This window comes from Aedes albopictus, chromosome 3, assembly GCF_035046485.1.
Source record: "Aedes albopictus strain Foshan chromosome 3, AalbF5, whole genome shotgun sequence".
In the NCBI taxonomy this organism is placed as follows: Eukaryota; Metazoa; Arthropoda; class Insecta; order Diptera; family Culicidae; genus Aedes; species Aedes albopictus.
In genome coordinates, this window is record NC_085138.1 from 233,327,423 (window position 1) to 233,354,857 (window position 27,435).

A 27,435-nucleotide genomic window follows, 5' to 3' on the forward strand; every position below is an offset into this window, starting at 1 on the left:
ATTAACTTTGTGGTTATGTTAATTTATCTAAGATGGAGTATCATATGCTAATTGGATTGATTTTTTTTTTCGAACTATTTCAAACGCCTAACAGTATGCAATGCGCGTTCATGCATTAGTTATTGCCAGTGTTCATTTCGCCCCGAATCGACTACAACCTCAAATTTGCAATTTTAAGTGAATTCTGATCAAAATTAAAATACTTTAACTATTGCCAATTCTAAGTATATAGGTATGCAGATAAGATAATGCGTGGCTATTAGAGTGGGTCAGCTTTTTTGATTGCATTTCAGGACCCAAATAAGTGTGCAAAATTTGGGCAGGATCGGTTATGTCTACGTTTTGCGCATTGCGTTTGAAGTTTGTATGGGGTTTTACATGGGAAAACACAATTTTTTGCATTTCTCTCATAACAAGCTCGAATTTTTCTAAAACCATGTAACCGATAAAGTGAAAACACAGCCTAGGGTGTCGTGAAAAACTTTGTCGAAGACCGCGAAGTGATCTGATGCTTATGAAAAAAGTTATAGCATTGGCATTGCTTGGCGAAACAGCACGATTTTGTTGCTATTGTTATTCCTTTACATGTTAAAACATAAACACATCCATGTGGTTCGTTGGTTATAACTATTTTCACAAGCAACGGATCGCTTTGTGGTCTTCAACAAAGTTTTTCAGAACATCCTACGCTATCATTCTACAGTACTGCCCCTCTTGGCATGTCAGTCTCATGTCGTTTCTAATGCGTGTCTAATCATATTTTTGTCTCTCACGAGCTCATTTAAAATAAATTTGATATTTTTCTTGCCGCATTTCACAGCTCAAAGTTCCACGAAAAATTTATGCATGAATTGTATACATTTTTTCGAAAACAATTGGAGTTATAGTGCAAAACGTAGGCACTTTGAAAAACAACATGGGACTGACATGCAAAGAGGGGCAGAGTATCGGTTAAAAAATTTCAGACAAACTTTTTCAACTTATGGATTAAATGCAAAAAAGTATGTTTTTCCATACAAAATCGCATACAAATTTCAATTGCAATGCGCAAAGTGTAGACGCAACCGATCGTGCTCAAATTTTGCATAGATACTCATGACCCGAAACGGAACCAAAAAAGCTTTGATCTGAGAAAACGGTTCCGATGACCCACACTACTGGCTATTTATCATGATTCATTCATTCATTTCCATTTTTTGAGATATTATGCTTATTTTGAAGGGACATAAATGGTATACCATTGAAAATGGTATGATCTAAATAATCTATAATAATCTAAATTGTCCGACCCAACTTATGCAAGTTCTCGGACTTGCATTGGAGACTTGGCCCTATGCCCCCCTTGTGCATCAATAAAATAAAATAAAATAAAATAAATAATCTAAATTGTCCGACCCAACTTCTCATAATTGTAAAAAGTAGCTCTATCTTTCCTCTTTTCAACAACTATTTGTTTTGAGGTGGGTTTTGGAGAAACTTTCGAGTTATAACGATTTAAATGAGCCACCATTTGACCAAAATCGAGGGGTCTGCAAAAATTGTTGTGGCTCTAACTAACGAGGGGTCCATCAATTTGAGTAACCAAATTCATTTTCCTTATTTTTTTAGCAAGGACTATCAGAATATCGCCACCTGAAACATTTTTGAAGACAAGGTGTAAATAGTGGGCCGGTCTCAGCGAGCATTACTCAGATGCTAGGGGCAGGACAGATCTAACGAGAGCAAATCTGTGTTCGAAGTGTTGCTCACAATTCCTCCCAGTTCCTCAGAATTTCTCCCATTTATACCAAAGTGTGATCTGGCACCAATGCCAAACTGCAAAGTGTTGCGTGTGCTGAATGAAAATTGCAGTTTTGGGGATGTCTTTCAATAAATTTCGTCGATCATCGACAAAAAGAGTTACTCAGAAATTCTCAGAGCTGCTCTCGTTTGCACAGTGTCTTGCCCCTAGCTCAGATGCTTGATATTCAATCCCATTTTCTTTTTAGAATTAAGAAATTTATCAAATTTGTTAATTTATACAATTCAAACTTTTAATTTATACAAAGAAAAAATATCAACAAATAACAGAAGTTATTGAAAAAAACAATTTACTATAAATTCAGGTACCAAAGTTAAGTTCTTGCTAAACAAACTTGTGATAATGTATAATCATTCACCCAATGAATTCCTGATAAAAAAAAAACAGAAGTAAGGGGTAGGCGGGGCAATATGGACACCCGGGGCAGAATGGACACCCTCAATGTTTTGAAATATGCGAACTTTTTAGAACTTTTATTGAATGGAGAATATAGTCCATTTGTCTAAAACTTAGTTTCAGGAAAAAAACATTCGAAATAAAAATTATACTTGATTTTACACGAAAAAGTTGCGTCCTTCGTTTTTTGTGCATGGAAATTATAATTTTCACACCATCTAAAATAAGATTTAGTGATTAATTTATTGCAGGTCGATTGAAACCTGATATTTCTAGAACACATGCAAGTAGTTTTGCTGTATCTACATGCTTAACATGTTTATATTTTCTTCTTTATTATATCAAAAATCAAGTTTGGAATTATCTTCTGCTGGCGGGGCAAAATGGACACTCACCTTTTTTAAAGAAGTGGCAAGGGAAAAATATAACCTAAATCACAAACTAACCAAATTCTTCGATTTCAGTATATTTTCGGTTAAATGTTCACTATAGTAGACATAGGGTGAAACAAATTGGTCAAAAAACGACAGCAGTGGAAAATAGTTGTTCTAGGCGCAGGTATACTTGCCGACAAAAACGGAGCTTTATCCAAAACAGCCTGAATTAAAATTAACTAAACAAAAATGAACTACTTCGGCGTATTATTCATCCATAATAGTTGTTTTGTAATGAAATGACTTTATAGGTGTAAATAATGTACGAAATTCGTAAAAGTCTCATGGTGTCCATATTGCCCCATGAGGGTGTCCATATTGCCCCATGGGGGTGTCCATTCTGCCCCGTATGCTCGAAGACGGTCATAAAAAACTAACATTTTTCATAACATTTTTTGAAGTGGATAAATCATTTTTCTTCGTAAGCATTCTTATGCAATAGATGTTAAATAGACTTTAAAAGGATACATGTAGCAAAGAAATAAACTTTTTTGACATCTTGCCAGGTAAAGTTGGCAAAAACCTTAGGGTGTCCATATTGCCCCACCTACCCCTAATTAGAAGTTAATTGATATGATAATTCAAAAACTCCAAAGAATCATACAAATTATTTTACTCCTAGGAAATATTTTCGTTATCCTCTGGTAGAAACTGCGACAGTCAACAATCTTGCAAAAAACTTTCTGGCAAATACTCGAAAGAAGTTTTTAAGACTTGGAGAAATTTACGGTGAAGTATCTAGACAAAACTTTCAAAATGTTTGAATCTATATTTTTTTGGTTATGGTTATGAAGGAATATCTGATGAAACCATTAGCGGAAAATTCTGCCTTCATTTTAGAATTCATCGTATCTGAACTGTGGAACCAAGAAGACCTCCAAGAAAATTAAAACAATCGTCCACGGAAAATTCATCAGGCTAGAAATAATTCAGAGATTTGATATATCAAGCCTAACTTTACCAAACACAGTATGTAATATATGTAAACAAAATAGAGTTTTTCAATGAGGCGCTGAATCTCGTTAAGGGCTACTTGTATCACTCATCTTTGGGTATGATTTGAGAAAAAATATCCTGATTTTTCACGTTCCTACAATGCTCAATGTATGAGTTGTTGTGGGAACAGCGAGAAGTCCGTTTTTCTCCGTTCGTGAATTTTGTTAGATACAGTGTTTGGTAAAGTTAGGCTTGATATTATAAAACTTGCAATAACATTTGCTAAAACTCCTTAAAGGAAATATGCTTGTCACAGATGGGATTCAACATGTGTTTATGGGCCTCAGTGCCCCCGAGTAGAAGAAGTTTACCTCGTTTTGCCTTACGGTTTGTCCTAAGCTTAGAAGTAGATGCGCCGCCTCCTCGTTGTTGTTGGTACTACTGCTGCTACTGCTGCTGTTGCTGTTCTGGTGATGGTGGTTGCCCGGCGAAGGCGGAATGGTGCCCATCCCGAGCGACGACCCAGGACCAAGCGGACCCTGCGAGCCTACGGTCGTGTTTGTCGCCGACGATGGCGCTATTGGTGGTGTAGTGGTTTGTACTTGCGGTGGAGAGTCGTAGCTCCAGACCATGGTCCGAACACCGCACGACTCGCCCATGATGACCGTCGGAGTGTTGCGGGGTGGTGTTTGCGAGGCGATTGGACTGGGGCTTTGATGGTGCTGCGGGGACTGTTGTGGGGACATTTGGCTTCGTAGCGGCGGTAAAGGGCCACCGATCACTTCCGGTTTGACGCCATTGATGCGCTGCTGGCCACCGGGCCAAACGGTTATCCTGTGAGCCATACCGGGGGGTTGCTGTTGCATGAGATTTGGTACTTGTGCTTCATTTTTTACACGAAATAATATGGCAGCGTCCCGCATGGGGTGACGTATCTGCATGGCGGGATTAAGCGGAGATGTGGTAGGACTGACTTGAATAGGACTTGGTAACCGCTGGTTGTTTGGGGAGAGTTGCATAACATTCGTCATACTTTGATTAGGTGCATGCCGTTCACGTTTGATGATAATATGTGGTGATTGACCCATGTTGGTGGATCCCATATGCACAGGACTTTGCTGTCGGTTCTGATGTTGTTGACTTGGGGACATGGGTGGCTGCATCGGCGATGTGCTATTACAGACTTGGACAGGACTGCTTGGAGGTTGCCTTTGGTGATTAGCAGGACCAGCCATTGATACTGGCGGCATGTTGACGATTGTGTGACTCTGGCCAGGTAACGATCGTTCACGTTTCACATACAGCTGTTGTTGTGGATTAGGAATCATGTGGATGTTCTGTTGCCGGAGTTGACTACCAGGCATCATTGACATGTTGGGATTTTGGTTCACTATCGTGTATTGGGGCATGCGTTCCTTTTTTATCCGAATTTGCTGTTGCATTGCTTGCAGCATTTGTTGCTGGGCGAGATGTTGCTGCTGCTGTTGGATATTCGAATTGTTTGACAACGATTGACTAGAAGAAAATTTAGACATGCCGCCAACGGGAGGCTGTTGAAACATCTGAAGGTGGACTGGTTGTTGGTTTGCTTGATTTGGCGATACAGCAGATGTTGATGACGAATTCGATGATGAGTTCGAAGATGACGACGAAGATGAAGGTGATGACGATGTTGAACTCTGCGGTGTCGATGTAAGTCTATTAGGCTCTTCGTTCTTATTACTACCGACGTTGCTATTACTACCGTTACAATTACTACTACTACTAGTGCTACTGCTGTTGGTGTTGTTGCTGGTATTTGCTAGATTAATTGACGGTGGCGCTTGTTTTCGCATCCCTAGCGTTACCAGCGTTGTCGGTTGATCTGGTTTCATTCGAGATGGGGTGACAAGTACGGTCACGTGCTGTTGTTGCTGGTGACCTGGCACACTATGGGCAGCACCAACAGAGCTACCACTACTACTGCTGCTACCAGCGTTACCGCTCGCACTGTAGTGTTGCTGCAGGAGTTGAATGGAATTCATTAGCGCTAAATTATGGCTGTTTGGCGGACTTGAAGACCGGGGACGCTCATCCGCCACCGAACGTATCACACTAGCGCCCCCACCGCAATTGGAGGAATTAGGAAGTGCTCCCGGCGTACAACCACCAGGATCCGAAGGTTTCAGTCTCGAAGGTGGACGTTCATCAATCAGCAAACCCGGTGAATCCGGTGACGCCCTTTCACTGTCGCCATCATCGTCCTTCATCATGCGGCTGCCATCATGCTCTAGCTTTGGTGACGTCAAACAGTCGTTGTTATTATTGTTACTTGTTAACGTGTTGTTATTCTCCATATTGTTGCTATGGGGGTGATGATGGTGATGATGCAGGTGGTGATGACTTGGGGGGTGCTGAAGATGGTGGTGGTGATTTGCAGCAGCCGTTGGAGCTGGAGAGCCATCCTCGAGTTCGGTGGGATCGTCCAGCTCCAATTGGCCTGCCGACTGCTGCTGGTCGCACATCTTAGGTGACAGACGCTGCAGAAGGTCTGGTGATGAAGTGCTGGTATCCGCTATAGACTCTCCATCGCTGCTACATCTTGAGTCGACTTTTCTTCGTTTCAGCTTCAAATCTTGGAAAAGGCTCATTTTATCGAGCTCGCTGTAAGGTCCACGGCTCAGTGTCATAATTCCTGTGGAGGAAGCAGAGAGAAGATACAAACTTTCCGTTAGTCGATTGCTTTAAAAATCGGTATGAGGTGTTAAGCTTATAGTACTACTGAGAAGCGGAAATGTAGCATCGCTCGATAGAACGATTCGCGTCGTCACGCGTTTGTTGACATTTGATAAGACAAGTGATTATCCTCAATGCCATGCTTTACTATAACAGCCTGTCTCATCCCACAGTGCATGTTCTGAACTGTTGTTCACATTAGTGCGATTGTTGCGACTTATAGGTATAATGAGATAGATTAAGAATACAATGGGAAAAAGCCGGCGGGTGAGTTAATGCTAAATGCAGTGCCCAAGTATTCAGGTTTATTGCGCTAAATCGACTGGTTATTGGTTATTTGGCTGTGCGGATCTCAACAATCTGATCTAAATATGTAACCAAACTTTTCAGCGCAAACTTTTACTTGGTTCTTCAGATGTGTGCTTTTGAAAATTCAAGATGTGACTTCGTCATATCGTCACCTTAAGTAAAATTAACCTTAACAAGCTGCAACAAAGCTACATCTACTTCAGTTTCTTGACCTACAATGTGGAGAAGTTCAGACCTGTACCATAAGGAAAACTGTGATGTTCCTGACAAACTTGAAGGTTTTTGAAGTCGAACATTCTTTGTCAAAGGTTGGTTGATTCTGGTTTCACTCTGCTTCATTATTGACCACGTTCCCCTGCTGTGTCAGCGCAGCGATGATCCACTGTAGCCAACGACCGACCCAGCATTGCGAACTTTGAAGAATGATAACACCGAATCCTACCTCAACAAGAATGTCTCGCTTTGGCGGGAGAAGGTCATGCAGTTGAGATTCGTTCGGCGCACACACGCCTATAAAGTAACGACGACGAGAGACGACGTGAACGGTGAGTGCAGCTGTTACGAGGTGTCGTAATACGTTTTTGCACTGAATGCAAGCCCTGCCTATAGGCACTATAGTGCACTATAGTGTAAACCGCAGCCACCGCAGTCGCGAATCGTTTGATTAGTATAGATGTGTATACGGGTATACTTAAAAGCATGTTTGCGCTTCTGTCTGCGGAACGGCAGTTTCCCTTTCTTCGTGCTGACTTTCGCAGTTGTACTGGGATGCAGACATGTGCGATAATGTGGCATTATAATTGCCGGGCGAAGTTTTAAATGTTTGTTTGCTTGAGAACCCTAACCTACCACAAAGTTTAACCCATATACACACAGTCGGTGGGAATGGCGCATGTCTGGCGATTGTTGTTAGTAGACAGTGGCTGCTGGTGGGAGCGGGAATCACGTTACGAGAGGTTTCTGACCACATTCACGACTACTACACCATGTGAAGGAGAATGTGTTTATTTTTAAATTTTTGCACTCTTTGCACCGAATGACTAGGCTACTCATACAGTCTGCGAGGTGGTGATGTTTTCGTTCTATCGTGTGACGAGCGCTGTAATGCGGTCACGACGTTTCGTCAACATGCCCCATCAATACAAACTATCAAGAATGCACCAGGAAAATAGAAATATATGTAGGAGGAGGAGATTGGGGCTAAGTGAATTGTACCCGAACATTTATTACATACATTTCTTGGTTCCCTTATCTTTGGGAAGATTGGACTTCGTCACAATTCTACGCTATACAGTGCTGGTCGCGGTCGCAATGCCAATGTTTTGGTCATCCACAACGCTTTTCAAATCACGCATCACATAGCGTCCTTAGCACGCGTTGCTTGAATAGTTTAGGTGCTTGCAGAAGATCATCGGTTTTATGAATGTTTTTGCGGCTGATCGGGCTCATTAGAAGTTGATTATCAATATCAACTTCTTTTCCAGATCAGCCTTGATAGCCACTTAGTATCGGTTGGATTGGTTCAACTGGCTAAGAATAGCACCACAATACGAGTCCACTAATCAGGTGACCCCTACTTGATGGTGTTTTGCGGCTATATGCTTACCGTTACTAGGAATGAATGGTTCTTCTTCTTCTTCTTGGCGTAACGTCCTCACTGGGACAAAGCCTGCTTCTCAGCTTAGTGTTCTATGAGCACTTCCACAGTTATTAACTGAGAGCTTCCTCTGCCAATGACCATTTTGCATGTGTATATCGTGTGGCAGGCACGAAGATACTCTATGCCCAAGGAAGTCAAGGAAATTTCCTTCACGAAAAGATCCTGGACTGAGCGGGAATCGAACCCGTCACCCTCAGCATGGTCATGCTGAATACCCGTGCGTTTACCGCCTCGGCTATATGGGCCCTATGGGCTATATGGAATGAATGGTTATGGGGGTCTAATAAAAACCTAACCCCAAAGGAGCCTGTGGAGTACTAGGGCTTCACAGTATTTTGCCCTTACTGCGCTAACCGGAGCAATGGTGCAGTGGACCTTGTGTTTCTCCGAGACAACCAGCTGCCCTTCTTTAGTATCCAACTTGATCCGTTGACCATTGACCGTTGACTCCAACTTAACTGTATCCGTTGAAAACCCCAACAGAAAATACCTACGTCTATTGTTCGGTTTATTTATCGTATGATGAACCATCCCCTACGGATGCTTTCAAACAAGTAATCACATACTGTACTTCAAAAGGCCTTCCGCTGATTGTTGGCAGTAATGCTAATGCTCACTATTTCATCTGCGACAGCTCAGGCATTAACTTGAGAGGCTCCAGTATGATGAAATATTTAAGTAGTACAGAATCTGTACTACAGATCTTGGATTGCTTAACATAGGCAACCGCCCAACCTTAATAGTATCTGCTACAGAGGAAGTGTTATACATAACGCTTTGCTCTAGTAGAATTAGTCACGAGCTGACCGATTGGCATGTGTCAGATAAAGAATCTTTATGTGACCATCGCCACATCTTTTTTGAACACTTAAATGTTACTTCGCAAACTTAAAGTTTCAGGAATCCCCGGTCAACAAACTGGGATTTCTTTGCTGATTTGGTTGCGGATAAATTTCATAGATACTCACCATCCATTGGCACTCCAAGTGATTGATGCCGTTGATACTACAACGACCTTCATCATGGAAGCTTTTGAAGAAGCTTGCCCTCTGCGGTCTGTGAAGTCCACAAGAGGAACCCCTTGATGGAACTCTGATCTGGCGAAGCTCAGGAAACAATGTAGAAAGAGTTTGAACAGACGACTTTCGGCTGGTTCGGAGGCTTTCAGGTCGGCTCGCAAGGCCTACAAGAAAGCTCTCCGGTCTGCTGAACGGCGCGGCTGGAAAAACCTTTCTACTAATATTTCCAGTTTGAGTGAAATCAGTCGGTTAAGCAAAATCCTTGCAAAATCTAACGATTTTCGAGTGAACGAACTTCGTTTGCCAAATGGCGATTTCACTACCTCTGATGAGGATATTTTGGAATGTTTATTCAGTACACACTTCCCCGGATGTGTCGATATTACATCTTCGGATGAACCAGATTTTTTTTCTTGTAGTTATGATTCTCTGGCTTCGGCGCGGAGTATTGTAATTATAGAATCGATTGAGTGGGCACTAAATAGCTTTGCTCCTTTCAAATCTCCTGGGGCAGATGGGATTTATCCTATTTTGCTTTTTTTTCCTCCCCTGTTGGGGAAATTAAGCCACTGCGTCCAATAGGCTGAACTTTTGTGGCAGAGTTGCTTCAGAAAGGATTTGATTATTTCAAACATGCGGGATATTACAGTGAAGTTTATTCCGAAAGTGGATCGTGCGGTGTATGAAGAAACAAAGAGTTTCAGACCTATCAGTTTGACCTCTTTTCTTCTGAAATGCTTGGAACGCATTGTGGATCAACACATCCGTGATGTTCATCTGGCCAACGTGCCTCTTCATGTGAACCAACTTGCCTACCAATCTAGTAACTCCACTGTGACTCTTTTACACAAGGTTGTATACGATATCGAGAAAGCATTCACTCAAAAACAATCTTGTTTGGGTGTTTTCTTAAATATTGAGGGTGCCTTTGACAATGTGCCTTTCGGAAGCCGCAAGGAGTCATGGTTTATCTCCAAAGATTTCCAATTGAATTCACCAAATGTTCAAAAACCGATATCTTTTCTCGACATTGCGTCTAGCAGCGATTAGGAAATTGAGTGTTTGTGGATGCCCCCAAGGGGGAGACACACATCGGCTTTTGTGAAATCTCCTAGCAGATACGCTATTTAGGCAATTCAATAATGGCGGTTTTCCTACTTATAGTTTTGCCGACGACTCCCTAACATTGTTAGTTGGTATGTGCATCAGCACCCTTTTCGACCTGATGCAAAGCACCCTTCAGGTAGTTGTGGGTTGGTGTTGCCAATATGGCCTTTCGGTTAATCCGAGTAAAACATCTATTGTTCTTTTCAAGAAAAGGCGAAACCGTGATGGCGTTTGACCTTTGCGTCTCTTTGATTCTGAAACCGATGTGACTGAACAGGTAAAATACGTTGGAGTTATTATTGATTCCAAGCTTTCATGGACATCTCACATTGAATCATTGAGGTCTAAACCCAAATATGTATATCAAATAGATTTAAAATACTGCTGTTCGACCATTATGGATGTCTGGCGTGGTGTTAAAAGGGTGAAGTGAGATTAATCCAATCAAAAGCGATGTCTGGAAAGGAGCACTTTCTTGCACTTACCGTCTACGGGTACTCGGTTCACTAGAGGAAACTCCTGTGATCCGCAAATCAACACACACCTCGTTGTTTCCACTTTTAATGACAAAGTTGTCCTTTGGCAAAGTGATCTCACAATTGCTTGTAATTTCCTTATAGGATGTTTTCTACGAAATTACCTTCCCGGGAAGATTGAACATCTGGAGAGCAGTGTTTCAGACGGCATCGTATGTTATGCTGATGGCTCCCTTCTCGAAAGTCGAGCCGGTGCTGGTGCCTACTCTTGTGAGCTAAGGCTACATCGTTCTTACGCACTTGGTAGACACTGCACCGTTTTCAGGCTGAAATCTTTCCTCTTATATGCGGAATGCTATTCTTCTATCGCTAATTGGCTGCTGAGATAGCTCGTACTGGAGCATCACATGACTTTATTGCTCCTGAGCCTGCCGTTCCGGTATCGAAGTGTAGGGTAAAGCTCCAGATTGATACCTGAGCTGCCAGTTGCACAATTGCAGCACTAGTCAATGCATTGACTGGCTACTAGGGTAAGTGTGCCCATCGTTGTGGTATTTAGGTAAATTCATTTAAAAAACAATGATCGTGCCATCTAATAAAGGGTTGCAAAACGTTAGTTGGTAGTTTTCTATCTAAACTTGCTTGGAAAAATATAAAAACTATCGTTTCTCTCTGTTTTCGATCATAAATCGCTTACCACAACATTAGGCACACTGTTCCTATTATGGAGGTAAAATTTAATTTTGGTTCCTATTGTTGCGGTATCCCATTGAAATCATATGGGATACCGCAACATTAGGAACACTACCGCAACAATAGGAACACAACAGCAAAAATTTTTAGGAAAATAATTATTTTAAATAGTTTTTTGGGCAAATCTTAAGCACACAAATGGTGCAATCTCATAATTTAAGCATAATACATCTATTAAAAAATTAAAAATGCCTTTTGGTAACATGTCAGTCGAAAAAGTGCTCAATTGCCACTACCGCAACATTAGGTACTACCACAACGAAGGGAACAATTACCCTACCGACTCAGTCATCACATGGCAAATATTCAGCAGGCTGATTCATTTGTATGTGATGATAACTGTGAATCAAATGATTGAACTTCGTATCATTTGATAGACAAACAGACGTAACACTTGCAAAATTTCCATCGACCACACGTTTAACGATCGTTTTAAATTTTCAAAGTTGTGGCTTTCACAACCAGAGGGGCGCGCATCGTTTTTATATGCGTTTGACGTTTCACACTAGCGCCTTCTATTGACGATATTGCACAACATAGTGATTCGTGCAACTTTTCCAACAGGTGATGGTAGTGTGAACTGGACGATGGATTTCCATGAAAATCGTTCAAGGTGTTACGTCTGTTTGTCTGTGATGTAACTGTCCAGTATTTGCACACTTATTAAAAGAAACTGACTTCAGAAACCTGAATCTTCAGGACGTTCTGTTGTTCGGGACTCTCTTGCGTTATTACAGTGCCCTTTTCATGACGCTGTTTCAACACATTGTGGTAAGCTTACGTGTTAGTGCCCTCTTTAAAGGTGATGATCCTTCCCTTTTACCCATCTCTTCCTTTATTCCTTTCCCTATCCTTCAAGTAGATGTTTCCCAAATGAAGGAGAATGTGCCTCTGGAGCCGACCTACTGATACCTGATACCAAGTGCAGGTCGATGTGAGGAAGGAGAAGATTGCAATCGCTTGCCCACGGCAGACTATATATATCACTGCGTCTGCATAAGTTAAACCGGATATCGAAGTGATTTTGGGAAATGATTGTATGGCATAGGATTCACATTAGTGCATGGATGCTAGATGTAAAGGTTGATTGTCTGTTGATATGAAATTGACACTGTGCTGCGAAGCTGGAAGGAAGGGAAGCGGTTTTTTTCTCAACACATTTAAGGTTCTAGCGATGACTATGAACATATGAATATACATGACTTGTATATGTAGAGAAGAGGGAGAAAGTAGTAGAAGGAAAGGAACAGGTCAAGGATTGAACCCAGGACCTTTTACATACGAATTAAAACGGTAGCCACTAGCGTATCTAGGTCAATTGACAATGCGAAATGATTTTGGATTTTTCGACCAACCTTGCCATGATTTTTTCCTCATTTCGGACATAACACTAGTCATCCTACAAGTCATCCGTTATTCACCTTATTTACCCATAATGCCCATTTCATTCCAGTTTCCCCCAAAACTACCATGGCAAGATTGTATCTATTTATCACATAGCTAGAACATTGGGGCTGTATTCGTTGGCGGTACGTAGTGGATTACGGCCGCGGTTATGGCAGTGATGTTTGTTTGGCCAAACCGTAACCACCAATATTATAAACTGGCGTGCCATTACTGCGACGAGTTGAGGGGTTTTGTTTCTGTTGTTGGCACTAAAATTGAGGTTGGTCATAACCGGAAGGCTGAAATTTGATCACATAGTTTACGACCGGACGAGTGAGTGGTCTATGTTTAATTTCACTTCACTTAGTAATAAATGTATTTTAAAATCGTAATTGATAGTAAAGCGGTGCAAGAACTTTTTTATAAGGGCGTACTGCTCCATCTGGGACGAAGCCTGTTTCTCAGCTAAGTATTCTATGAGTACTTCCACAGTTATTAACTGACAGCTACCTCTGCAAATGATCATTTTGCATGTATACATCGTAAAGGCAGGCACGAGGATATTGCCCAAGGAAATCAAGGAAATTTCTATTTCGAAAAAAAAAAGTGGTTCGACTGGAAATCGAACCGATCACCTGCAGCATGGTCTTGTTGAATACCCGCACATATTTTTCCAGTTGTCGTTAAATTACTACACAAACATTCTTAAAAAGCTGAAATTCAAGAGATTTGCTAGATACATTTCAACTAAAACCGACTAGAGTATCACTCTATGATATTCTGAAAATTTGGCTCAGATGGTGCACTGCACGAATTTATGTTGGCCTGCTTATTCTCACAGAAAATTTGACGTTTGAGAGGAGCGGCACCGCTCAAACGTCAAAATTTTCGATGAGAGTAAGCAGGCCAGAATAAATTTGTGCAGTGGACCATTATTTAGAAGAATTTTCAAAGAATAACGTTAACATAAAAAAAAAATCTTCAAATAAATGCTATCTTTTGTTTCGAAAGCGGTTTTTGATCAGAAAACTCGAAATCGGTTGATTGAGATTCACAGTATGCAATCATTGAATTCACTTCTTCATGCGAATCTAACTAAATTCCATGGACCATTCCTTGTTGAACAAATGAGTTATGGTACACTCATTGCACAATTATGGGTCACTCAAGGGATAACCATTTCATAATATAAATCGTTTTTCATACAAAAATAACACTCTCATTATTTTTATTTTATATTCTCTTCATTGAAACCCCTTTTTATTGTTTTAAATAAAAATCTGCTTGTAAAATTCACTTTAGGCGGTGAAAATTACTAAAATGTTGGGGAATAATGAAAACCACAATAATGGGTCAAAATTGGCTGTGTAACAATTATGGGTCAATTTGTTGCCTATTATGGGTCACCCAAGAGAAATCGTCTCAAAAATAATGCTTTGTCTATTTTTTTTTCAATGAATGATCACTTATTCTCGATATATCAACTATAGTAGAATCCAAAACTGCTCTCAAACCTCTTAACGAAGCGTGTTTTCACGATTTGAAATCAATTTTTCAAAATTGGGACACATTCTCCAACATAACCACCGATAAACGCCTAAAAGTATGCAATGTCCATGTACGCAGAACTGTCAATATTATGCTGCACAAAAAGTGACCCATAATTGTGTGATTTTCGGTGTTCCTTGGCACAATAATGAGTCACTTAAATTTTGCCTGAAATAAACTTTAATTAGCTGCAGTTACATGAATTTCTACATTTAGAACGTAAATTATACCATTTCGCACTTGAAAATCACTAAATCTCGCTTTAACAGAGCTTACGAAAGAATCGCACGCACTGTCCGATATTCACAATCGAAGCGTTACTTTGACAGCTAGTTTTGCGCCAAACAAAAAAATATTGAAAATATGTATGTTTTGATGTATAAACCCGTGTGCGATACGTATAGTGACACAAAACAAATCAACTTATGTGCGAAAAATAATAATAGCTAACAAAAGCTTGCAATTAATTAGTATTTATCTATTAAAGTGGAAAGTGACTAATAATTGTGTGTGACCCATAATTGTGCAATGAATGTACCATGAGGGGAGAATAGACTATGATTTTTCGTCTCGCCGGTCGCTGCCGGCACTATCCCTATAGTCAACGTAATCCGGTGCGGACGAAGTGATGTTGTGACTAGCTGGCATGGCACATCAGAGCAGTAGTGTAATAATGCTAATAAAAACTTAAACCCACTTAACTATTTCAAGGCAACTTGTCGATTGGGAAATAGATGGTGCGCCTGTGCAATGCATACCTCTACCAACTGTGTGAGTGAATGCACCACACACGCGTGATCGTGAACCGTTCTAAGTGTGACGGAAGGGCTTGAATAAATATCGGTTGTAACGGGCGGGCGCGAGATTGAAAGCACTCTCAGTGTTGTGTAGACTTATCCGATATTTTGCAATATTTAATGTAGGTAAGGGAAATAGGACAGTGCACTAAGGGCCAGAATCGCAATCTAGCGGAACTAAATTAATTACTCCAAAACGAAGCATTTCTGACACATGGTGTCTTCGGCAAAGTTGTTTGACATCAGCAGGGGCATCTATTGCTTAGAACGTAATAGTTCGCAACTCGTCCACATAGGTGGCGCCACCATCTAACTTCTTTGTTTTACGTCCTAGAGACTTGGTTCCTTTGGCAAAGTTGTTTATTTTGGAAAAATAAACAACTCTTTCTCAGACGTCAAAATTCCACAGCCTACTGTTTTCGAGTTATTTAAAAAATATAAACCAACCAATGAAAAAATAGTTTTTTAAGCTTATTTTGACATTTTTACTTGAAACTATGTGAGTTTAAATTTTTTCCTAATGCATGTGTGTCAAACCAAACACATTGTATGGGAATTTGTTGAATATTATCATTAAAAACTCAAAATAAAAATAAAAATTTAAAAAAATAGTGTAAATTTCAAGCCTTAATATAACACAAAGCGCAAAAAATCGCAACTTCAAATTTTCAGCAAATACGAAGCAATATTAGGTGACCATACTGCCAAAAATTTGGAGAGGTATTTTTTGGTGTTTTTGAGATAATAGCTTTTTAGTAACAGTATTAATATAAGTAGTGCCAGCATTTAACTTTTTACTGCTACACATTAGAGAGTTTATGTCTTCAAAAAAGTTGTTAATTTTGACTAAATAAACAACTCTTTCTTAAACGTCAAAATTCCACGGCCTACTGTTTTCGAAATATTGAATATAACCTAAATTTTATTGATAAAAACTTATATTAAAACACATTTTGATGCAATACTATGAACTTTTTTTATTGTTTTTACTTTTACGATACATAGTAGGTCAAGCAAATGTCAGTTTACTATTTCAGCATAGGTCAAGATATCTTTTAATTTTTGGCATGTCTTTTTCAAAATGTTTTATGCTTAACCAATTTTGTCAACCTTTTTAAATTTTAGAGCGCGAAATATCTTGTCAAAAGCTCGTGGATCTGTTCCTGGATGGAAAGGACGTTGGTCGAAGATTGTGAAACTGTAGCTCCACGAAACTGACATGTTCATGACCTACTATGTATCGTAAAAGTAAAAACAATAAAAATAGTTCATACTTTGGCATCAAAATGTGTTTGTCATTTTTTCTCAATATAATCTAATTTATATGCAATAATTCGAAAACAGTAGGCCATGGAATTTTGACGTCTAAGAAAGAGTTGTTTATTTAGTCAAAATGAACAACTTTTTCGAAGACATGAACTCTCTAATGTGTAACAGTAAAAAGTTACATGCTGATACTACTTATATTTATACTGTTACTAAAAAGCTATTATCTCAAAAACACCAAAAAATACCTCTCCAAATTTTTTACAGTATGTTCACCTAGTATTGCTTCGTATTTGCTGAAAATTTGAAGTTGCGATTTTTTGCGCTTTGTGAGATATTAAGGCTTGAAATTCACACTATTTTTACGAATTTGTATTTTTATTTTGAGTTTTTAATGATAATATTCAACATATTCCCATACAATGTGTTTGGTTTGACACACATGCATTAGGAAAAAAATTAAACTCACGTGGGTTCTAGTAAAAATGTCAAAATAAGCTTAAAAAACGGTTTTTTCATTGATTGGTTTTTATTTTTTAAATAACTCGAAAACAGTAGGCTGTGGAATTTTGACGTCTAAGAAAGAGTTGTTTATTTTGCCAAAATAAACAACTTTGCTGAAGACGCCAAGTCTCTAGGACGTAAAATAAAGAAGTTGGATGGTGGCGCCACCTATGCGGACGAGTTGCGAACTATTACGTTCTAAGCAATAGATGCCCCTGCTGACGGCAAAAAACTTTGTCGAAGACACCATGTGTCGGAAATGCTTCGTTTTGGAGTAATTAATTTAACTCCGCTAGATTGTGATTCTGGCCCTTAGTGCAGTGCAATGGCGAGGTAGATTGCACTCGAAAGTATTTTGTTTCATTTGAAAACAAAAAAAAAACACAAACATTTTCACTGGTTAACAAAACAAATAAAGTATAGATTAAGTGTGACAAAACATACAAATTTCTGTGATGAAACAAATGCAAAGACTGGACTCGAAAAAAAAATGATACACACAAAATAATGCATAACTTTTGATTGCGTGCACAAAAACAGCTGATTTTTGTCCAGGAAACATTATGCGTAGCTAATACCATAAACATTTCTTAAAAATCAGTCTTTATATAGTGGTGACCCAATTTTGTCAGCCTTTTTTGAACAAGGAAATTGAAAGTGTGTCTGAGGTTACAATAAAAGTGATCCACAGGTTTAAAAATGGTCCTTTTGCTGGTATTGTTACAGGTATTTATGATAGGTTTATGTGGTGGATTTCCTGCTGCGGTTGCTTTAGGAGTTGCTGCCGGGATTCTACCAGGGATTTCTTCTAAACTTCTTCCAACGATTTCTGGCAGGGTTTTTTCTTAGAGATTACATCTCAAATTCTTTTTAGGGTTTCTCCCAGAGGCCCCATTGGAAACCCTTCAGGAATTCGTTGTAACATTCATTTAGAAATTCTTGCTGTGATTCTTTCAGAATTTTCTACTGGAATTCTTCCAGGAATATCTACTGGGGTTCTTCCAGGAATTCCTCTGTTTTTTTACAGAATTCCTTCAGATAGGGTATTGTACCATTTGGGCAGGCGTACCTATTTTGAAAACTTCCCGCTATAACTAAGTCAATTTTATAAAATAACTCAATTTTTGGCACACGGTGAGATACGTACAGTACCTAACCCTACCGTAGTACACGCTTTTAAGTGGATTGATACTTTCAATTCTAGCCTAACATTACCAAACACCGTATCTAACAAAATCCACGAACGGAGAAAATCGAAGGAGAATTTCGCTGTTCCCATAGCAACCTATACATTGAGCATTTCAGAAACGTAAAAAATCCGGTTATTTTTTCACAAATCACCCCAAAGGTAAGTGATACAAGAAGTCCTTAATGAAATTCAGCGCCTCATGGGAAACCTCTATTTTGTTTACATATGTTGCATACGGTGTTTGGTAAAGTTAGGCTTGAATTGATATGAAACTCACTTAGTTATAGCAGCAAGTGCCCAAATGGTAAGGACATAATAGTTATTTATCTAACGAGTTGCAAAAAGTTGATTTTTTCAGCACGAGTCGTACATTTATCCAACGAGCTTGCCAACTTATTTCAGTTGCATAATGAGCCAGTTGGGAAAAATTGGCCATTATGATTAGTTATATAAAAATATTAATATTAAAGTTATATATATGATACTGAATTGCATAAATAATTTTATGCAATTCAGTATCATAATTTATATTTTATATAACTCATTTTGGTATCATAATGACCAATTTATCCGAACTAATTCATTATGCATCTATAATGAGTTGCATTATGAACATTATGCAACTCAATTGGATTGCATTATGAACATTATGCAACTCAAATGGATTGCATTATGAAAAATTCATTGCATAAAATTTTGTATGGAACTCGTTGCAAAACACGATTTTTTCAGCACTCTTCGTATTTACGACGTATGTACGACTCGTGCTGAAAAAATCAACTTTATGCAACTCGTTACATAAATAACCCAAGTAACACACTTGTCACCGAAGAGTCACGGCGGCGCAGGTTTTTGTTGCGCAGAAGTTACTGCGACTAACTTTTAGCAAGTTAGTATTTATTTGTTAGAAGTAAGTCATAGTAACTTCTGCGTAACAAAAACCTGCGCCGCTGTGACTCTTCGGTGACAAGTGTGTTACTTGGGAACTATTTCAAGGCAATCCTCATGATCCAACATCCTCCATATGTTTTTCTTGAGATATTTCAAAAACTGCTAATAAAATCCTCTAGATATTCTTGTTGGTATTTTCGCTAAGGCGGAAAACTTAGGGATTCCAGAATTTCTTCTTAGGATTTCTTCAAGAATTCCTGTTGGGAATCCTCTAGAAATCGTACCGGGGATTCATTCAGGGGTTTTTGCCAGGATACCTCTAGGGATTTCCTAAAAAAATGGTAATAGATGCTTTCAGTATTATCATCCAAAATTACTCAAACAATTTATCCCGGAACTCCTAAGGTGATTTCTCCAGGATACCTATATTGATTTCCCTATAGGGATTCTTTTTGGATTTCCTGGGGGCTCCTCTTGGGACTCATCCAGGAGTGGAGCGGTCCTGGTGTGATGGTTAATACACACAACTTTCACATCGAGGACCTGGGATCATATCCCACTCCTGACAAACTCGCAAAGTGTGAGTTCTTACTTCGGAAGGGATCGTGGGTCCCGAGATAAACTAGCCCAGGGCTAAAAATCTCGTTAATACAGATAAAAATTTACTAGTGCTTTGTATTTTATTATTGCTTTAGGAATGTCTCATGTGTTTTCTTCCAGAATTCCTTAAGGTCCTTGGAGTTTTTTTTTTCTAAATATTGCATTTTGCCTCACGTTTTTGCGAGCACAAGTCTAGAGATCCGTCGAACGAGGCGCGCTGAAAATGTTGCTTAATGCTCTTTGTAAGTGAGTAAACAACAAGTAGCATTCTCAGTTTTGTTTAACTGCTACTGCTAGACTAGATAATCATATTTGTGCTCTTGAAAATTGGAATGAATTGCAAGGCGGTTATTGTGGCGATCATTTTTGAACTCCTAACAATCGTGTCCTTAAGTGGGAATTTTCGTGGAATTCATGCCAGAATTTCTCGAATCTTTTCTGCTGGCATTTTCCAGGAATTGCTCCAGGTATCCCCCAGAACATTTTGCAGGAATTACTTCTTGGAAAATTGTCTGGAATCCCAACAGGAATTTTATCTGGAATCCAGACAGGAGTTCAGAGATTTCAATAGGAATTCGTCAAATCATTTTCTTCGGAAATTATAATGATTCTTTAAGAAATTACTCAAGGGCTTAACCGGGAATTCTTCTAGAGACTCTTGCGGGATTTCTTCAGAAATTCTTGTAGGATTTCGTTAAATAATATCTCGAAAAATATCTCCTGGAATTCCAGAAATTAAAAATTGAAGTTCACGCAGTGGCGTCTCGTAACCTCACTTTTTACCTGTTCAACGACCCTAAAACTTGAAATTGCGGCGAGTTCAAGTGCTGAATCGAATTGAAATTTGATGGAAACGGCTATTCTCGTCATTTTCTACAAGTTACATGCTAATTTGTTGAGAAAATACAAGAATTTACATTTGTTGAACAGGTAGATTTGAGGTTAGGGAATCGCCACTGAGTTCACGAAGGATTTTTTCAGTGATTCCCCTTCGTATTTTTCAGAGGTTTCTCTAGGGATTCCTTTACAGATATACTTCATTTATGAATATCTGGCATGACCAGTTCCAATATTAAGTGTGTGTAATGGACACCTGGGCAGGTAATGTTTTCGGCTAGAACTCTAGAAACCAAAGGCGGAAAAGCAGCGAGAACAGAGCCAGATGATCTCTCGCATACTTCTCCGGCAACTATCATGGTTGACAAGCTCAGAACAATTTTTATGCGTAAAAACTGATTTGAAAAAATGTCCCGATTCTGTCAGGCATCCTTTTTTGTCATCCCAAAATGCTACTAAGGGCAGACAAAATTGGGTCTTCAATATATTGTTTTTCAGCGTTCGGAATTTTCGCTCATTCTCACGAAAATAGAATTCTCTCTCACGCCAATTTTCAGCGAAAATCTGGTTTGAGAAAACTTCCGCACAAAGAGGAGAGTGAATTTTTTTTTTCACTCACTGCCCAAGCTGCGAGAATTTCGTTTGTCTTTTCTTGACTCCTATGACGCCGACGATGATTGGTTTTATGAAGTAAATTTTCTCCTCCCTCTTTGTGGTTGGCGTGGTGGTGTGGATAGAGTGCGCGTATCGCGGATGTTCAAATCCCGTCGCGGGCACAATTTTGCAAATTATGCTTTGAAAAGATTTTCGTGAGAATTTAATGAGTGAAAATTTAACAGAACGAAAAGAAATTATCCGCAGTTTAAAGCGATTTTCAGTTATCACTATACGCTACTAGTGAAAGAAGTGCAGAGGAAAAGTGGCTGTCAAGCAAAATGATGAAAATAAGCTCTCCCGTCACCGTGAGAATAGCATATTTCGTATCGCTGAAATGAAAATTACGAACCCTGTTGTTTTTACTAGGGGTACACGCAAGTTGTGTAATCTGCAAAATTATGAACAGAATCTCGGAAAAAATATGTTTATGGGTGTTTTTCGGCAAGACGTTTCCGAAAAAAATAACAAATGATTTCGGCTTAGTTATGCCCTTTTGCCGCTCGATTGAAAGGCTCGAGCGCCCAAAGGGCATAACTGAGCCTAAATCATTTGCTATTTTTTAACAAAAAATAAACGAATAAGTAAAACAAATTCTAAATCTTAGCAAACAAACTAAACGCTCGCTGACCGCTAGGCCTTGCCAATCTTGAATAAAAGCACAGAAAAGTGCCGAGGTTCGGCAAATGTGTGTGAACGTTTTGAATTCTTTTGAATCCTTGTTTATTTTAAACACTGATTTGCTTTGAAATAATAGAACTGTTGGATTGAAATGATGCATTTGAAGATGTTTCAAGATATTTGAAGGAATTTTAGAAAAAAAACACAGAGTAATATTTATCACGGATCTATGTTAGACGTCATATAATTTATTTTTTTCAAAAATCTTACCCATCCTTTTCATTTTTCTTAAGTTACTACTAAGGATTCAAAAAAAAAAAAGAAAAATATATGGGACCATGTAAAATGTTATTTGACATTTTTTTACTGTTGACTAAGGGGCTGTTCATAAACCACGTAGACCAAAATTTGGTCATCTCAGACCCCCCCTCCCCCCTCGTAGACTTTTGTCCATACAAAAATTTTAAAATTTGTATAGAGCGTAGACTTTGGCCAGACCCCCCCCTCCCCCCAGAAAGTCTACGTGGTTTATGAACAACCCCTAACAACAATGATCAATTATTATTTACAGTGTATCAAACAATTGTCCGTACAGCAAGTCAAAATAATTTTTCATTCAAATATTTATAATATTTTTATACGTCCATCAAAAACGCTGAAATTTTGATCAATCATGAATCATATATTAAAGCTCCATTGGTTAAATTTTGAGCGAGATCGGATAAGTTTTCTGACAGTTATAGAACTTTTAGAAAAACTTATAAGATTTTTGAACACATATTTAAAACATTATATCGCAGTATGTACCCGATGAAACTTTTTCTTTTTTTTTGTGTTACAGCTGATACCTAAGACTTTCATATGCAGGTACTTTAGAGGTTTTATATTCACTACAAAAAATATGAATAACTAGCTGTCCCCGGCAAACTTTGTCTTGCCTACTGCGTTTTTTGACGTTTCAAGTCCCTAGCCAAGTCCAAGTCCCGTTAAAAATGTATGAAAATCCGATTTTCAAAAACTTTGAATTTTCCATGTTTTATGTCTCATAAACCTTCCTTGGGTGAAAACTGACAGAACAAAACTTAGACGACCCGAATCGGATCATCCGTTCGCAAGTTATGCGCGGTCCCACGTATGCCACTGCATTTTTATATATATAGATAGATAGATAGATGTGCTTATGCAGTTGACGATATTTAAAAATTTACCATATTTTGCACATATAATCTGCCAAACGTTTTCCACCAATAAAAGTGTATTAACTGAATGAAAAATACATAGGACCTACTATTCATATGTAGTTTAGTAGGTCCTGTATAAAAATATTACATTAAAAGAGTTTAAAATCGCTGAAAACACTTGGCACTTTTATTGATCCAAATATGGTAAATTTCCAAATGGCACTCTGAACATATACAGATTTTTCATATTTTTTGTAGTGAATATAAAACCTCAAACGAAGCTGCATATGAAAGCCTTAGGTATAAGCTGTATCACAAAAAAATGAAAAAATTTCATCGAGTTCATATTGAGATATAATGTTTTAAAAATGTGTTCTAAAATCTTATAAATTTTACTAAAAGTTCTATAACTTTCAGAAAACTTATCCGATCTCGCTCAAAATTTTACCAATGGAGCTTTGATATATGGTTCATGATTGATAAAAATTTCAGTGTACTTGATTGATGTGTAAAAAAGTTTTGATCATTTGAATGAAACATTATTTTGACCAAAAAATTGCTGTACGGACAATTGTTTGATACACTGTTCCCGTGCTAAACTAATCCATGGATATTCCTTCCTTCGGAAGGGAAGTAAAACGTGGGTCCTGAGATGAACTAGCTTCGGGTTAAAAATCTCGTTAATAAATATAAAAAATATCCATGGATTAGTTTAGCACGGGAACACGAAAAGTATTAAAAACGGTAAAGTAGTGTATTGTACCATTTGGGGAGGTGTACCTATTTAAGGCACTTGCCACTATAACTAAGTCAATTTCAAACCGATTGATTTGAATTTTTGTACAGAGTTAGATACTGTACGTGCCTAACTCTGTACATAATTTCAATTCAATTGGTTTGAAATTGACTTAGTTATAGCGGTAAGTGCCCAAAATAGGTACACCTGCCCAAATGGTACTAGACCCTACATCTTCAACACCAAACATCATAAAAATAATCAGCAATGTACCTTAAAAAGGCTGTTAAAATCGTAGAGGCCTCTCGGAGAGATGACCAAAAATGTTTTTCCTTATTTTCGAACAGGAACAGTACTTGAGCAAAATGAAACATATAGCTAATGCTACACAGCTAGCCGCGTTCGGTAATTTTTACCGAAATCTCAACAGCTGAACGTTCGGTTATGGTTTTTTACCGAAATTCTGTAAAAATTACCAAATTTCGGTAAAATGTTATCGTTTATCTGTCAAATTTTAACGAAGTTCGGTAAACGTCACCGAATTTCTCCGGTAAAAAACATAACGGTTGAGATTTCGGTAAAATATTACCGAAGTCGGTGATTTTGGCTAAGTGTGTAGCAACCAAAACAGGTTTTTGTGGGGCCCCTAAAATGTGGGGGCCCGGGCCTCCCGGCCCCCCCCCTTAGATCCGGCCCTGATGTTACCCTTCGAAACCAGAAAAAGGAGTAATAACTGAAGACACGATCATCTCTTAGCTAAAAGGATCATTTTCCAACAACGAACTTATAACATTTCCAATTTATGCAAAATAAGGGACGGCCAAATGGGCATAGAGTATCTTTGTGCCTGTCATACGATATATTCATTCAAAATGGTCATTAACAGAGAAAGCTCTCAGTTAGTAACTGAGTTCCTGTGGGGACGTTACATAAAAAAAGAATAATAAGTCTTTCATTTTAGTTATACCGCTCGAATCTTGCAGAAACTTTGAACTATCGAGAAGTTGTCATTTGCTAACACATTCACCACTGTGAGTTTCCTTCCTGGAGTCAATGACCCGTTCGAAGTTTGATGTAATTCTGAACAACCCTTTCCCCTGATGGTGCTCCTCTGGTGCAGCAAGCAGCTACGGAACAGATACCTAATGCTACGGGCCACGCAAAATAAAAACCGAACGCCAAACAGAAATCATCTCGGTCATTGACTTTGCTGGCTGTGCGAAGCACGGTTCGGTTACATCACTGACTGTTGTGGAGCCCCGCTTAAATTCAACCATAAACTTCGCGCAAAACACGGCCGCGATTTCACCTTTTTCGGTTACATAACGCTTACATTCACCTCACGCCAGAGCACAGTGAGAGAGAGAGAGAGAGCGAGAGACCGGGCGGGTAGACGGACGATTGGTTGTCGGCAGACATTTTCAGCCAGTTTCACACGTTTTTCCACACAACCACCGGCACCTCCTTCCACCCCAGGCCCAGCATTAACAGAGCGTTCGAATCAGCTCCTGGCTGGCTGGGCCTGCAGCAACGGCAACGGCAGCAGTCAGCCAGTCAGTAGTGGCGTCAGATCGAATGCACCACACGCGAGAGAGAGGATGTGTGGAAAAAGTTTTCCACCCGGTTCGCGGGTAGTCTGACATGCGATAATAAGTGGTAGAAATGCTTGCGAAAATCCCTCCTTCTGGTATGTTCGATCTAGGTACTTTGGAAGCTTTTTGATTCGATCAGCACCAATATCGAATAATCTATACAGTAGAAGGGGCAAAAGTTTATTAGGATGTAGCTCGGTATCTATGTCCAAAGAAATGTAAGGTGAGGTGGGGCAAAAGTTCGAGTGGGCCAAGCAAAGTTTATCTACTGAAATCATAGTTTTTTTTCCGCACAGAATGCTGCTTACTTTTCATAAATAAAAATCATTCTATCCACCATTTCTGAATATATATTGATGAGGATTTTGAGAGATTTTCGAGCATGTGGAGCGGACTTGATGTGATGGTTAAAGCCCGTGACTAACACGCCGAGGACCTGGGATCGAATCCAAATGCCGACATACTCACATAATTGTGGGTTCTTCCTTCGAAAGGGAAGTAAAGCCATGAGTCCCGAGTGAACTAGCACTGGATTAATAATCTTGTTTATAAAAATAAAATAACTTTTGGAGCAAAACATATAATTTTTTTATCATCTTTTCGATACTCTATATCAGGGGTTTTCAATCTTTTTGAGCATGCGACCCACTTTTGATTTTCAAAGAACTCGGCGACCCATCAGCACATATTTTTATTAAATAAGTCATTTTTTTTGCAAATTTGTAAATTATTTTATCATTTTCATATGTTGTAATTAACTTACGTTACGTAGCCCTCAAACATAAAAAAAGTTAGTTTTGTTTATTTATAGTGCTCTTTTAGATTTTGGAAAAGTCTAAGAAAGGTTAAGGTGCTTAAGTTTGCAACACCAGTTAACTCTATGTTTTAAAAATTTGAGATGAGATTCCAAGTTTCTAGTATATTTAACCAGTCTGGCTCCAGATATAGTGGTAGTCTTATACTTCCGCAGAACTTCAAAATCTACTTGAAAATTAAACGTCGGTTGAAAATGCTATAGATATTCACAGCAAGTGGGTGAACATCAAGTAGTTTTTAGAATTGAAGTACGGCTGGATGGTCAGATCAGTTCTCTTGATTTTTTAATGATATCCTTCATACACACTTATTATATTTCCTTTTTTTATCCAAATCACTTTTCAGTTGTTCCGTTAAAGTTTAGATTATCAACATTCATCTGAATTTCACAGAAGTTTACCTTTACTGATGTTCGGCAAAGTTAAGGTTTCTTTTTGAAGTTTAGTAACTTTTTGATGATTTTTGATATTACTAAATTATTTGATATTTTAACTGCTCAAACTGGCATGTAAGTCCAACAAAAAATGCTGAATGCAAGCAACAGCCTAAACTCATTTTTTCCAGAACACAAGCAAAATCTATAATTTTACTCTAATCTTTAAATTTCCTATTGAAAACTCATAGTTCTAGAATAGATTTCAGAACGCTAATGTCTGCGTTCAATATAAATATTCAATACACTCCAGACATGACTTATAAGACATACAAAATTTTGAATAGAATTAAGGGGAAACCGAAATTCTAGAAAATAAATCTCCAAGAAAGTATTTGAAAATTAGAAAATGGCTAGCAATAACATTCGACATAAGTTAATAAAGTCTTCGCGACCCACCAAAAATCAGCTCGCGACCCACCAGTGGGTCGCGACCCATAGTTTGCGAAACGCTGCTCTATATAGGGCACTGCACTGTTTTGATTTTGTATGGGTTTTTGACATTTCCTGGCCTTGTTGTTTACAAAATCTCAATAAGAGCGAAAGAGAGGGAGAGAATTTCGTGCAGAGCCCTATTGCTGTGTACATTCAAGATGCTAACGGTGCCCACATGTGATTCAAACGCGGTAACACAGTGTTACCAAAGGCAAATTAGCAACCATAGTTAATAGCACCGCCAACCTAGGATTCAAAAGCTCCTACTAACATCGGGTTACTTGTTAGAAAATCTTACCGCATTTTGCATTTTGAATGCACACAGCAATATATAAATTCTTCC

The 27,435-nt window shown here is 38.8% G+C and overlaps 1 protein-coding gene across 1 annotated transcript in view; it reads right to left on the reverse strand.

Annotated features, from left to right (window-relative positions):
* Positions 1 to 27,435, reverse strand: part of LOC109398962 (hormone receptor 4) — an 82,407-nt gene that overhangs the window by 25,036 nt on the left and 29,936 nt on the right. The window contains exon 2 of the mRNA XM_019671413.3: positions 3,939 to 6,241. Coding sequence (XP_019526958.3) covers positions 3,939 to 6,241 — 2,303 coding nt within the window. The remainder of the gene's footprint in view (positions 1 to 3,938; positions 6,242 to 27,435) is intronic.